The sequence below is a fragment of the Balaenoptera ricei genome, chromosome 8, assembly GCF_028023285.1.
Source record: "Balaenoptera ricei isolate mBalRic1 chromosome 8, mBalRic1.hap2, whole genome shotgun sequence".
Lineage (NCBI taxonomy): Eukaryota > Metazoa > Chordata > Mammalia > Artiodactyla > Balaenopteridae > Balaenoptera > Balaenoptera ricei.
The window spans coordinates 59642768-59656784 of record NC_082646.1 but is presented as its reverse complement, the minus strand read 5'-3'; the positions used below and the strand labels follow the sequence as shown (position 1 = coordinate 59656784).

Here is a 14017-nt window from a genome sequence, read left to right as displayed (position 1 = left end):
CAGGATTGCCCTATACTCAGTGCTTTACCTGCCAAGTGGAGGGCAAGATTCAAGCAAACAGAGAAAGGCGTCTGGCAGATAAGGTTTTGCTTGAGGAGGCAAATGTCCTTGCCTTCCTCCTTCCTTTACCTGGCTCCAGGGCAAGTGGGTTCAAAGGTTTCTACCAGGAAACAGATCCTTGCCAGGGCGGGGGCAGGGAGGCGTTGGGCTGGGCAGTGTGGGGTGGGGCACCCTCCTCCCCAACCACTAACGCTTACTCAACCTCTGGCAGCAGCAAAAACCAGTAAGTAGGTGCCTCAGACCACAGCAGAGCTCAGAGAAGACACCGGAATCAACCAAAGAGACAGCATGGTGAAGTTTGCACCCTTGTCCGTGCCATGGGAGCGCAGGATGCAAACCTTTGTGGTCCTGCAGTGGGTTTTCTCCTTTCTGGCTCTGGGTAAGGCGGGCTGGGCTGGGGGGACGGGAGGCCATGGGATTCTTCATCTCACCTCCTGGCACCAGACTGGGTAGGGACTGCTCCCCCCAGGGCTAGTGTTCAGCCTGTACACTGATGCCACTACACTGGCGTTAAACTGTGGGCGTACTCTTTACAGACTGGTCAATAGCCATTTCACACACCCACACACAAACATGCACGTGCACGCATGCACACACACACACACACACACAAATACCATACACATACCCCATGTCCTCGCTCAGAAGCTCCCCGAAATTTTGCAGCTAAAGCAAGCCTCCAGTTCCCTGCCCCTAGCATCCCTGATGATTGACCTGTGTCTCTGCCCTAAGGGTTGTTAAAACATTTAAAATATCCCCGGTTACCCCATTCCACAGATGAGCAGAGAAGCTAATTGCCTTAAATGTCCAAGGCTGTAGGTCTGGGCTTCTCCTACTGCCAGAGGAGGAGAGGGAAGGCGGCAGAGGGAGGAGAGAGGACTGAGGGCATGGGAGGAGGTGTGGAGCAGGGGCAGGAGGCGACAAGTCGACAAGTAGGCTGCCTCCTGGGCATGGGGCACTGGGGGCCCAGAGCCAGGTGGGCTGAGGCCTGGGGATTACAGGGGATGAGGGACATCTTGCCCAGCTGGCCTTGGGAGAGCTTTCCCAGCAGGAGTGTGTCTGACTGTCCGTGCCCACCCCCAGCCCAGCCCGGGATCCTGGGAATGTCAGGAGCAGCACAGGGAGGTCAAGCAGCGCTGGGGCTGGAGCTAGAGGGAGGGTCGCTGAGCAAAGGGATCTGAGCCCACTCGTGCCAGGAGCAGGAGCTTGTACCTTGTCCCTTATCCTGGGGACAAAGGGGAGCCCAGAAGGCTTTTTGGTACAGGAGTGACAAGGTCCAATCTGTGTGGGACAGGTCTCAGTGCCTGAAGTCTATGGATCTGCTGTGTTTGGGGTGTGGGGCGTAGACCAATAGCAGGTAGTAGCCGCCAGCTAGATCGGGGTCCCCAAGTTATGTGGCATGGGCCAAATCCAGCCCACTGGTTGCTTTTGCATTTGTACAGCCCATGAGCCAAGAATAGTTTTTACATTTTAAATGTTGGCGTAATTCAAATGATTATGTGCCTGTGTAATACCCTCCAAGTTGCCCCATATAGCCTCAGAGTCTAAAATATTTACAATCTGGCCCTTTAAGAAAAAGATTGCCTCCCCTGGTCTGGCAGTGGGTGGAAAGAAAGGGCCCCTTTTCAAGGATACTTAGGAGATGAGTGCACAGGGTGGGATTTACAGGCTGGCAGGAGAGTAAGGGCTTCCAGTGGGGGAGTAAACACCACACATGTTGTGAACAGCTGGCTCACGCTGGACATAGAGCAGGCATTTTGGGGAGGGGCAAAGAAGTGGCTGGAGAGGTCAACCAGGACCTGTCACTGAGGACTCAGGGCCCAGAAACAAATACTTTACAGTGGGTTACATGTTTACTCTGTTTCCTTTCCACTCCTCTATAATTCACACACCCACACAGGAAGAAGGTAAGCTCCATTCAAATAGTTGGTCTTGTTCTCAGCTGCATCTCCAGCTCCTAGAAGAGTTGGTGTTGATAAATGTTGAATGAATGAATGTTGGGAGCATGATGTAGACAAAAGAGTAGAATTGAATGCCAGGTCCCAGCCTACTAGCTTGCTGTGGGACCTTAGCCAATTTGCATACCCTCTCTGGGTCTCAGTAAAGTGGGTTCTTACATTTTTCCCCCTTGGTGTTACAAGGTGAAAGAAAGTGTCTCCCTTCCTAAGGGACTGAAAAGATCCCCAAGTTTGGGTTTTGCCTGCTGACAGGAGTTAAAAGGTGACCTCAGGGTGAGGGGGATGGTGGAGAGTTCTTTCTGTCAAGTGCAAGTTCCTCTTGTGTGGGTTTTTTCCTAACCTTAACATGCTATGTTAGTTATAAAAATGAATATGTGCTGTTGTAACACATCCAAACAAAATAGGTATCCTAAAAGTGAAAGACTTCCCCAAATCCTACCCTCCAGGGAGCCACTATTTTATTTATTTATTTATTTATTTATTTATTTTGGGCCGTACACATCGTGGCTTGTGTGAAAGCAGCCGTGAAAGCGCGGAGTCCTAACCACTGGACGGCCAGGGAATTCCCTCCAGGGAGCCACTATTAACAACTTGGTTGTATTCTCTAGAGGCGGTTTTCTGAAAGGGGGAGCGACCCACATAGACTTTTGATTTTGCCCAAGGGCAGAGAGTCCTAGCTGAGGTTCTTTATCATTTTCTCACATTAAATATTTGTTATGTAAATAAAAATGATAAAATCTAAGTCAACTGCCAAGCCATCCTTATCCCTTATCTCCTGGCACCTGCCTCCTCCCTCCAGATCTGCAGGTGTCCTACCATCCTCTATGCGTGGGCATCACAAGGGTGGACATGTTATTCTTCATGCACATGGTGGCATTTCATTCCCACTCTTCTGCAACTTTCCCTTTCAAGTTTTTTATTAAAAAAACTTAAAGGCAAACAAAAAAGTGATCAACTCACCAGGAGTGTGGTTCGTCCTTTTTCTGAATCCTCCAGGAATCACGAGGCTGATGTGAGAGAATGGGTTCCAGCAGCCATTGGCCAGCAGGCCTGGGAAGGAGGGGAAATGCCTGGAGGGGAGCTGCCTGCGATGGCAGTGACTCAGGGCTACCGCTCCTTCCGGCTGTTTAAGAGACGCCAGATGAATGGGTTTGAGTGTGAAGCCTCCCCATTTTTCATTATTAGTAACTAATTCAATGCTATTTTAAAATAAAGTAGAGGGGAAGAAACCCAAGTGTCCATCGGTCCATTGATGGATGAATGTATAGCAAATGCCGCAAATAACACAATGGAATGTTATTCAGCCATAAAAAGGAAGGAGTTTCTGAAACATACAACAACATGGATGAATCTTGAGGACGTTGTGCTAAGTGAGATAAGCCAGTCTCTCTCTCTCTCTCTCACACACACACACACACACACACACACACACACACACATATTTTATGATTCCTCTTATGTGGGGTTTGTAGACTAATCAAATTCATGGAGACCTAAAAGAGAATGGTGGTTGGCAGGGGCTGGGGGAGGGGGACATGGGAGTTTTTGTTTAATGGGTACAGAGGTTCAGTTTGGGAAAATGAAAAGAGTTCTGGGAATGGATGGTCACGATGGTCAATGTGAATGAATTTAATGCCACTGAACTGTACACTTAAAAATGGTTCAGATGATAAAGTTTATGTTACATATATTTTACCACCATAGAAATTTAAAAAAACAAAACAAGTGCCCCCAAACACAGCACTGGAAAGTCAGCTCCATGAGGGCAGGAATTTTTCTCTGTTGTTCACGGCTGAACCACCAACACCTGGCACATAGGTGTTCTGTGTAAAGTGAACATCTGTGAGCCCCAACCTATTTTCTCTGGCTTATGAATTTTACTACTGTTCAGACTGGGTCAAAAGTCCCCTTCTCCTGGAAGCCTGCCAGGAATGACAGACCCAGTCTACCCCACTTTCAGATGCAATACAACTGGAGGCTGACATTTCTAAGAGTGTGGGTGCATGGTGTTGAGTGGAAGGAATGGGATGGGGAGGGAGAAATATTCTCTGGGAATGATGTTCCATTAGCATCAGGTTAGGGTCAGCCCCACAGACCCCCTGACCCTGAGATGAAGCCAGGATTAGCTTGCAGCAAGGGACTTGGAATCATAGGTAAGAAGGTATTTCCTCACTTGGCCTGGTCCTAGCCATGCTGCACCCCAACCCATGGACCAGCCACAAGTTGGCCTCTTCCTTCCTCCCTCCTTCACCAGGAAAGGGCATGGCAGGAAGAGGAAGCAGCATAAGCAAAAGCTAAGAGATTGAAGGAACTCAGTCTCTCAGTGTAGGTACACTGAGCAGTTTCATGTGGCCGGAGCATGGGGTGCATGTGGGTGAGTGAGGCCGGAGTGGGAGGGGGATCAGACCAGCCGTGGGGAGCCTGAATGCCAGGCTGAGCTACATGGGCTGTTTTTAAAGTTATGAGAAAACCATGGAAGGATTTTAATTAGAGGCGGGATCTGGCAGGATTTATCTATGGAAAGATGGGCGCGAGTGGACAGAGAGAGGGCTGGGCAGAGAGAATGTCTCCTTTTTCTCTGAGGGCCCAAAGGGTGGAAATGAGAAACAGTTAAACTAGTCACTTCTCCCCCAGGCATTTATTGAGCACCTGGTGAACACAGATGCTTAACTGGACAGAGAGGAGGTGGAGGGGGAAGACTGGAGTGAATGAGGCAGCCTGGTGCAGTGGGAAAAAATGAGTTTGGAGCTAGGCCTACCTGGCTTCAAATCCAGGCTCCCAGTGTGACAGACACTGCATGGGCTGCATTCCTTCCTCTTTGAAGGCAGGGGAGGCCGACCCCTTCTCCCTGGGGTGAGGGCTGGACAGGACAGTGCTGCTAGTGATGGGCATAGGGGGAGAAATCCTTCCTTCACCGCTCTGACCACTGATGGTTCCTGCTTCCTTCCCCAGCCCAGATCTGCATTGTGGTCTTCATAGGTCTCCTGTTCACAAGATTCTGGATCTTCAGTATCCTGTATGCAACCTGGTGGTACCTGGACCGAGACAAGCCATGGCAGGGGGGCAGGCGCATTGAGGCCTCAAGGCGCTGGGTCATATGGAAGTACATGAAGGACTATTTCCCCGTCTCGGTGAGTAATGGGGCTGGCTGGGGTGTGGCCAGGACCGTAGTGCCCCACGTGTCCGTGGGGAAGTGTGGCCCTGTGTGCAGTGAGTAGAATACTGGGCTGGGAGGTAGGAGCTGGGCTTCCACCACTATGTGGCCTGGGGAAGAGTCCAGCTTCTGTCTGGCCATGGTTTCCCACCTGCAGGGATGTGGGGCCAGTATGAGGACTGATGAATGAACAGGATTTGAAGGAGCTCTGTGGGCCATGTAGTGTGGCACACATGTGTATCTTATAGGTATAAGTAGCCTCAGTAGCCATGCTTGGGGGTGAAGGTAATAAACTTAAGGTCCTAAGAGACCCTCTAGCCCCACACTTCATAAGAGGAGGAGACTAACCCCTAGAGAGGGACAAGGATGTGATCAAGTTCATGTACAAAGTTCTTTTACTGGTTTAAAGTTTGTACATTAAGTCAGTTTAAAGGGACAGGGGAGAGGACCCTGAACTTGTTCTCAGATTCTGCCCCTCACTCTGGTATGTTAGGCATCCTTGGACAAGGCCTTGCCCCATTCTAAATCTTAGTTTACAAATGTATCCCGTGAGCACACTGATCCCTCCCAGTTGAGTGCTTTTGAATCTCTGACTTTCTTTTTTTTTTTTTTTTTAAATATTTTTTTTAAAGTGCTTCTATAGCACCTTGTATTTTTTTTTTAATTTAATTTAATTAATTAATTTATTTAATTTATTTATGGCTGTGTTGGGTCTTCGTTTCTGTGTGAGGGCTTTCTCTAGTTGCGGCAAGTGGGGGCCACTCTTCATCACGGTGCGCGGGCCTCTCACTATCGCGGCCTCTCTTGTTGCGGAGCACAGGCTCCAGACGCGCAGGCTCAGCAATTGTGGCTCACGGGCCTAGTTGCTCCGCGGCATGTGGGATCCTCCCAGACCAGGGCTCGAACCCGTGTCCTCTGCATTGGCAGGCAGATTCTCAACCACTGCGCCACCAGGGAAGCCCCGAATCTCTGACTTTCTGACTCAGGGCACCTCATGGCCTTTTGGACCCTTGACCCTGGACCCAGTTCAGTCCTGAGTGGAGCAGAATCCTTGATTTGAGTGAACTGACCTTGGCTCCTTTCCTGAATCCCAGACAGACTAAACTCTTGGGTATAAGCAGCTGGGCAGGGATGATTTATTGTCCAGATAGGATGGGGAAGGCAATGGGGACTCAGAGAGGTGCCAGACAGGGGCAGGTGGCCCTCCTCTGGAAACAGGAGAGAAGAAACATATAGAGTGTGGCCTCTGGAGCTGAACAGACTAGGTTCTATTATCAGTTCTGCAACATACAAGTGGTGTGACCTTGGGTGAGTTATACAGTCTCTCTGAGCCTCAGTTTCCTCATATGTAAAGTGGAGATGATGCCACATACGTCATTGGGTTGTGTGGATTCCATGAGACAGCAAGTAAAGCACTTTGTATGTTCTCAGTAAACTAGTAGTTTTTATTATTTTACTGAATCGCTGGGGATTCTGGGGAGATGTGGGCATGGCTATGGGTCTAGGGAGGACTCTGATAGCCCAGAGACCGGCTGTTCTGCCCTTCACACCTGCATGGCTTCTCCCACCCCAGTCTGGGAGCCCCACCTCTTCCTGGCCCTCCAGAAATTAGGCCCCCAGCTGGTAAAGCGATAGGGAATGGAGGAAACAGGCTCAAAGAGGGTAAACAGCTGGGCCAAGTCATGGGCACTCAGCAGCAGAGTCAGAGTTCCTGCCTTGCTCCCTTCTGAGAGTTCTGGGGCCCAGCAAGGACTAGCAAGGGCTGGGCAACAGCTCGGGTACAGGAGCCCTTAGCATCCAGTGAGCAGGGCCTCCTGGGCAAAGGTAAAGGGTGCGATGGGGCAGGGCAAGGCAGGGCAACAGGGCAGGGGCTGGGCAGAGGGCAGGAAGTTGGCTGGCAGAGGCTTCCATGCTCATTAGGGGTGATAGATGTTGAAGGGCAGAGCGAGTGGGCAGTGCTGAGCCAACCTGAGGGGCCCGGGTGGGGGCAGTCTTCCTCGACCCCATATCTGCTTCCTCTGCAGGGTGCCCTCCCAGGACCTTGTCAGCAGAAACGAGCAGGGTTTGCTGGGTCCCGAGGGAAGCCATGGGAATGTCATGGGCAGAGTCCCTCATCCCCACCCCAGGACCTCTGAACTTTGAGATTCTGAATTCCCATCCCTCCCTCTCCTCTTCCCAGGCTCGCTCTTCTGTGCCAGGAAGGCCAGAGTCTCCATGGGAAAGTATGGCCTGTAGCCTGAGAGTGTTTGTGACATCAGCTACCAAGCCAAAGAAAACTATAAGTGGTTTCTGGCCTCAAGCAGAGCTTTGTAGATTCTGGCTCTGTGGTCTCACTCCACACTGTGAGCTAAATCCTGAGTCCACCAGGGAAGGAAAGGCAGCCTGCGAAGGGAAGAGCGCAAGCTCAGGCCCAGAAGCCTGCCACCGCGTGGTTTCTGAGCAATAGTGTGACTAAAGCAGAAGGTGCGCCTGGGAATGAGGCTGGAGAGGTTTTTAGGGATAAGGTAATGGAGGCCAGTGCAGGCCATTCCGCAGAACTGGAGCTCTTCAACTGAAAGCTCTCCAGGGGGCTGTCTTCCTGCCATCCCGCGATCTCCAAAGGACAGCATCTGGCTCTCTTTACAGCTGGAGCTGCTGACAGCTGCAGAAAATGAGGCTGAGCAGCTCTGTGCCTGTCCTATCCACCATCCCCCTGCTCCTCCCCCAGCCAGTTAGCTCCGCAGGAGGGTTTCTCAACCCTGGCACTACTGACACTGGTGGGACACTGGACCTGTTTTGCAGAAATTCCACGTGCACAGTGTTCAGGATTGTTGCCCACTGCAGGCCTGTGGCATCACCACCTGCAGAGGGCGGGCTGTACCACCAAGAGGCCTGCAGGGAGTGAGAAGATGAGCACTTTGACTTGCCTGTCCTGGGCTGGGAGCCTGCAGATTCTGGACCCCACCACCTCCCTGGAGACCCTCCTACTCTTCCACATACTTTCAAAGCGCAGGCCCTGCAGGGATCTTAGGGTGGCCAGGAGGTAGGGGGTCCCGGATAAGGAGTCCCCACTCTGCTGGAGCTTCCCCACACTCACAAGCCTCTGCCTTCCCTGTCAAATGCATGTGGATCCCTGAGCTTCTATCAGCTCTTACTGTGATTTTATGAACTAGCATGTAGTGGTGAATTTCAAGCAAAATTAGGGCACAGTCTCTGTGTCTTGGAGCTTTCCAACCTCACCCTTAGCCTTCCTAAAGAGCTAATGGTGGAGGATCAGGCACTGTTTCCCCCAGGAGGAGCTGGCTCCACCTCCTGTTACCCTTCTCGGCACAGCTGGTGACGTTCTGCACGCATTGTCTTGCTTTTTCACACGACAAGTGATTGTGGCATCTTCCCATATCAGGACAGGAAGAGCTATGTCGTACATCCCTATGGCTACACAGTGGCCCATGAGGGAATGTTCCATAATTTGTCTAAATGGGCCCCGCTGATGGACATTTGAGTGGATGCTAAGTTTTGGTATTACTAAAAATAATGCTTCAGTTAATAATCTTGTTCAGATGTCATTTTGCACAAGTATGAGAAATTCTGTAGGTAAATTCCTCAGCAGTGGAGTTGCTGGCCTAAAAGGTCAGTTACGTTTTTCAATTGTAATATTGATAAATACTGCCTCATTACATTTAGACAGGTTGTACAAAATTATTTTCCCACTAGGTGAGAAAGAGAATTCACAAGCAAGTGCTTCAGTGCAGGGAGCCAGGTATGTTTTTCAAGAAACACACCGAGATGTGTTCCTAAGGAAACACCTTTCCCAATGAGAATAACCAGAATTATCTCTGCTTGTCCTTATTTTCACGTCCAATAAATCCCCACCGAATGAGTGGAAGAGGTTTGTCCTCATCTGGGAAGCAATGGCGCCTCCACCTGTGGTCCCCTCAGCCTTTCTGCAAAGGGTCAAGGGTAACCAGAGGGCATACTGGGGGGTGGGGGTTTGCAGAGATCAAGTCCAGGTCAAGGACAGGACAATTTGGGCTGTTCAGCTTGGGTAGGGCAGACAGGATCAGACCCCCATTGCTGTCCCTTGGGTCCCACCAGGCTGCTCTGAGAGCGGGCAGCCAGGCCTCTGGGGCCCGAAGGCAACAAGAATCCTCAGGGTCATTCTGAAAATTTCAGCTTGGTGACAGGATGAACTTTCACGGTGCCAGAGCTGAGCCAGAGTGGAATGGACTGCTCATGCCTGGAAGTGCAAATTGCAGGGCCTGTGCAGAATTGTCAGGGAGCCTCCTGCCAGGGGCTTAGGGCTTGGGCCGGGGGGCCTCAGGGCCTCCAACTCTGATGGCTGTGCCTCCCAGATAACAGGGCTCTTAAAGGGCAGGCCCGGCAGTTACTGGCAGAGTGGGAAAGGGGTTGGTCACACACACAATCACTGCCCCGGCAGTAATCTTTGCACACTGAAGCCTGTCCAGTAAATGGCGGGAGCAGCATTTGTTAACTCAGTTCCTCTCCTTCCACCCTCACCCCACTTTGCCTGGAAGCTGCTAATGACAAACAGCTCTCCTCTCCCACTCCCTCTACAATACCTAGTGGTCTCCCCGGCACCCTCCATGCTGCAGGTCTGACCAGACCAGGGCAGAGCTGCCAATGGCCAGGGGAAGAGGTGGATGGATGGCAATGAAGGTCTGACATGGGGGGAGCAGAGAACCACCAGGGAGACATTTGCATTGTACAGCGGGGTAAACAGGACTAGGGCCAGTCTCCAGGTCTGCACGCTCTTTCAACCACCCCTGATACATCTTGCAAATGCTCACTCCCAGGTCCTAAGCGCCAAATTTTCTCCTAGGGAGTTTTGTTAAAATAGGGCTCTTCAAGCATAGTGGCACCCCTGTGTGGCCCTTGATGGTGTATGAACTATACCAATTATAATTCAATGTATCAGTTATGATTATCCTGTCCTGTAGTCTTGGTAATTCCATGGCACTCACGGACCTAAGCTTCTCAGCAGTCCTGGGAGGTAGGTGGGACAGGGTCAAATGCCCGCATTTGATAAATTAAAAGCCAGAGAGGGAAGCAATTTGTCCGAAGCCAGCAGCGAATCTGAGACACAGATGGCACCACGGTCTCCCTAGATGCATTCAAACGCATGTCTCCATCTTCATAAGAACCTGAGGCTCAGAGAAGGGGAGCAAGTTGCTCAAGGTCACACTGGTGATGGCAGAATCAGGGAGGGCCTGAGATCCAGCCTCGACTCACGAGGTTGCTGTCCCTGCAGCTGGTCAAGACCGTGGAGCTGGACCCCTCCCGGAACTACCTCGCTGGCTTCCACCCCCATGGGGTCCTGGCGGCTGGAGCTTTTACCAACCTGTGCACCGAGAGCACCGGCTTTTCTTCACTGTTCCCCGGCATCCGCCCACATCTGATGATGCTGAACTTGTGGTTCTGGGCCCCTTTCTTCAGGGATTACATCATGTCAGGGGGTGAGTCTTCCCACCCCTGGGTAGCCCAGGAAGATGAGGGCTGGAGGCATGGAGGAGGGATTTTAAGGAGGACTTCTAACAATTCTGTACTTAATCCAAGAACATGTGTAGTGGAGAAGGAGGCTAGACCCAAGGAAGCACTTCCCACAGCTCCGTGCCCAGCAAAGAGCTCGGCAAGGGGTCGAGAAGAGGAGGAGGACTCAGCCCCAGTCCTCAGGGAACTCCCAGTTTGGGGGTGGAGCCCAGAGCACACCTCCTCCACCATCCCTGCCCCCTTCACACCATACTTGACCTTCTTCCTCTCCCCAGGGCTGGTCTCAGCAGACAAGGAGAGCGCCGCTCACATTCTGAACAGGAAGGGAGGTGGCAGCCTGCTGGCCATCATTGTCGGGGGCGCCCAGGAGGCACTGGACGCCAGGCCTGGAGCCTACAGGCTGTTGCTGCGGAACCGCAAGGGCTTCGTCAGGCTCGCCCTGATGCACGGGTATCGGGGCAGAGGGCTCTCGGTTCAGTTGGAGATCGGCAAGGATTGTTATTTTAGTGGGAAGACAGCAGAGATTAATGCAGATCCTATTTTGGCAGAGAGACTTTTTTTTTAATTTATTTATTTTATTTATTTATTTTTGGCTGCGTTGGGTCTTCGTTGCTGCACACAGGCTTTCTCTAGTTGCGGCGAGCGGGGGCTACTCTTCATTGCGGCACGCAGGCTTCTCATTGCGGAGCACAGGCTCTAGGTGCCCGGGCTTCAGTAGTTGTGGCGCATGGGCTTAGGTGCTCCGAGGCATGTGGGATCTTCCCGGACCAGGACTTGAACCCGTGTCCCCTGCATTGGCAGGTGGATTCTTAACCACTGTGCCACCAGTGAAGCCCTGGCAGGGAGATTCTCAATCCATTCACAATGAAGATTCTGTGTTGGTGACGATGTACTGTCTCATTCCCAAATACCCAGAAAAGAGTCTAGAAGGGAGATTTGGTGATTAAAGGGACTAAGTGTCAAGGGTCATACTGCTGAAAGCTTGCATTAGGTCTGAGACGGAGGGGATCTGGGAGAATGGAGTTTGGGGCATTGCTTAGAACTATTCTCCTACCTTGGATCATCTTTGAAGAATACAAGCTAACTGGGGCAGGTGAGATTTTTCCAAAGTTTGCAAATGTTTTTTATCTGGGAGGACTCTCTGTAGCATTCTAGTCTCCCTGTCGTGTTACAACTGCCAGGCAGTGGCCCTGAGAGGAGCTGGGACCTGCCCACAATCACAAAGCAAGGCCATAGCAGGACTGGGAGACACCAGAGGCCTCCTACTTCTGGCCCAGGGCTCTGTTCTCTACCCCAATTCCTGGTCACTGGGTCCCTGCAGGAAGTTAGGTGACAAGCTTGCACCTTCTTGCACCTCCTAACCCTCTCTCCTGTCTCCCTCCAGGGCAGCTCTGGTGCCGATCTTCTCCTTTGGGGAGAATGACCTATTTGACCAGGTTGACAACTCTCCTGGCTCCTGGTTGCGCCGGACCCAGAACCGACTGCAGAAGATCATGCGAGTCTCCCTCCCACTCTTCCATGGCCGTGGTGTCTTCCAGTACAGCTTTGGTCTTATGCCCTACCGCCAGCCCATCACCACCGTGGGTGAGCCAAGACCCAGGCTGGGATGGGGAAGCCTACAGGGCAAGGGGCCCAGGCTGTGTGCTGCAAGGGGACATGCACATGGGCCAGACACATCTTTGACCTTGTGGAACTCACATTCTAGACTGGGAAACAGTCACACAGGCAGATATAAGGCAGTCTGGGAGGAGAACTCTAACAGAGACACAAAGAACCGTAGCCACTACTGAGTACCGAGCACCTGCTGTGTGCCAGGCGCTGTACTGACTCCTTACATGCAGCAGCTCGGTTATTCCAACAACCTTGGAGGCAGGGACTATCATCCCCATTTCACTGATGGCAAACTGAGACTCAGAGAAGTTAAATCATTTCCAAAAGAACACCCTGCCCTTGAGTAACTAAGTTGAGGTTTGGTCAGGATCTATTTGACTTTTTTATTACACCAAAGAAGGAAGGTTTAATTCGGACCAGATGATCTCATAAGGCTTATTGGAGAAGATGGATACAAGGGAAGGGCATTCCAGGTGTTAGAATTTGTAAAGTAGCAATCAGCAGGCTATGAAAGAGAGCCTGAGGGATTTTCCTGTAAATAATGGGCATGGGCTTCAGTGCATGGACTTAGCACCATCTTTCCAGCTATTTGGACAGCTCATTTGCTTTCTTCTTGGATTCCACCTAGGTTCCAATGGCAAAGCTTGTAGAGAGAGGTCTGTTCATCTCCAACCACCCACTCATTTCTTAGTTGAGTACAGACTTGGTCAGCTCCCTACACCATGACTTTCCCTGGGTTGTGTGGTAATATTTTCATGAATATAATTCACAAGTGCTGCCTCCAGAGCCATTCCCAAGAGAAGAACACATAGCAGCTCCTTTCTGAGCCAGGCAGAACCAGAGGAAGGAGGTAGGTAGGGCCTCCCGATTCCTCCCTAGAAAGGGGGCACTGCAGGCCAGCATGGAGAGAGAGGCGGAAAGAAGGGCGCTTGGGCTGTGGGCCGCCTCCCCCAAAGACATACAGGCGCTTCCCATCACGGTATCTGAGACTCTCAGAACCGCCTGGCCTGGAGGTTAAGAGCACATCCCCAGGGCTTACCACCTGGCACTGATTCTTCCTGGCTATGTGACCTTGAACAAGTTACTTAACCTCCTTGAGCCTCATTGCCTGGCCCGTCAAACAGGAATAATAGCAGGTTCTATCCATATAGGATTGTTAGGACGATTATAAGAGATATTGCTTGTAAATGCCAGCTGGTGGTATTGTTAATATATCAGAATCTTGGAGTTGCCCTAACATCTTAGAACTTATCACCCAAAATAGAATTGAAAGTGAGACAGTAAGAGCACTTTCCTGCACCGATGACCATTGTGGTGTGAACCCCAAGTGCCCTGCAACTCCGGTGGTTCCTACTCTGGGCCACCTCACTCCTTTGTGTCTTGCAGTGGGGGCGCCCATCGAGGTGCAGAAGACACCGCGTCCCTCCCAGGAAGAGGTGGACAACCTGCACCAGCGCTACATGAAGGAGCTAAGCAACCTCTTCGAAGCCCACAAGCTCAAGTACAACGTCCCCAGTGACCAACACTTGGAATTCTGCTAGTGCCTCCCCAGAGGAGGGGCTGCCCCAAAGGACAGGGCTGGCATTAGGGAGAATAGAGGGAGGGGCTGTGATCCCAGAAGGCTTCCCGGAGGTGTCCGTTGAACACATCTCCAAAGCCTTCGATGGCTCCTGCGTTTCTAACCCATGCCAGGCCCCGAGTCACAACTGGCAACGTGGCAGAGGAGACCAGACTCTGGCATCGGTGA

General features: G+C 51.5%; 1 protein-coding gene across 1 annotated transcript; it reads left to right on the top strand.

The window, feature by feature from the left end:
* The first annotated feature begins 348 nt into the window (after nucleotides 1–348).
* Nucleotides 349–13811, top strand: MOGAT2 (monoacylglycerol O-acyltransferase 2). The gene is made up of 6 exons (XM_059929455.1): nucleotides 349–439; nucleotides 4971–5149; nucleotides 10421–10625; nucleotides 10935–11109; nucleotides 12044–12243; nucleotides 13657–13811. Exons 1-6 carry the CDS (start codon nucleotides 349–351, stop codon nucleotides 13809–13811), a joined length of 1005 nt encoding a protein of 334 aa, XP_059785438.1.
* Nucleotides 13812–14017: the final 206 nt, after the last annotated feature.

Excerpts from the sequence above, each read along its gene's own strand:
- MOGAT2 (XM_059929455.1), top strand. The coding sequence starts at position 349 with ATGGTGAAGTTTGCACCCTTGTCCGTGCCATGGGAGCGCAGGATGCAA. Across the intron at positions 10,626-10,934 it reads GGATTACATCATGTCAGGGG|GGCTGGTCTCAGCAGACAAG; the intron begins GTGAGTCTTCCC and ends TCCTCTCCCCAG. Across the intron at positions 12,244-13,656 it reads CCAGCCCATCACCACCGTGG|TGGGGGCGCCCATCGAGGTG; the intron begins GTGAGCCAAGAC and ends TGTGTCTTGCAG.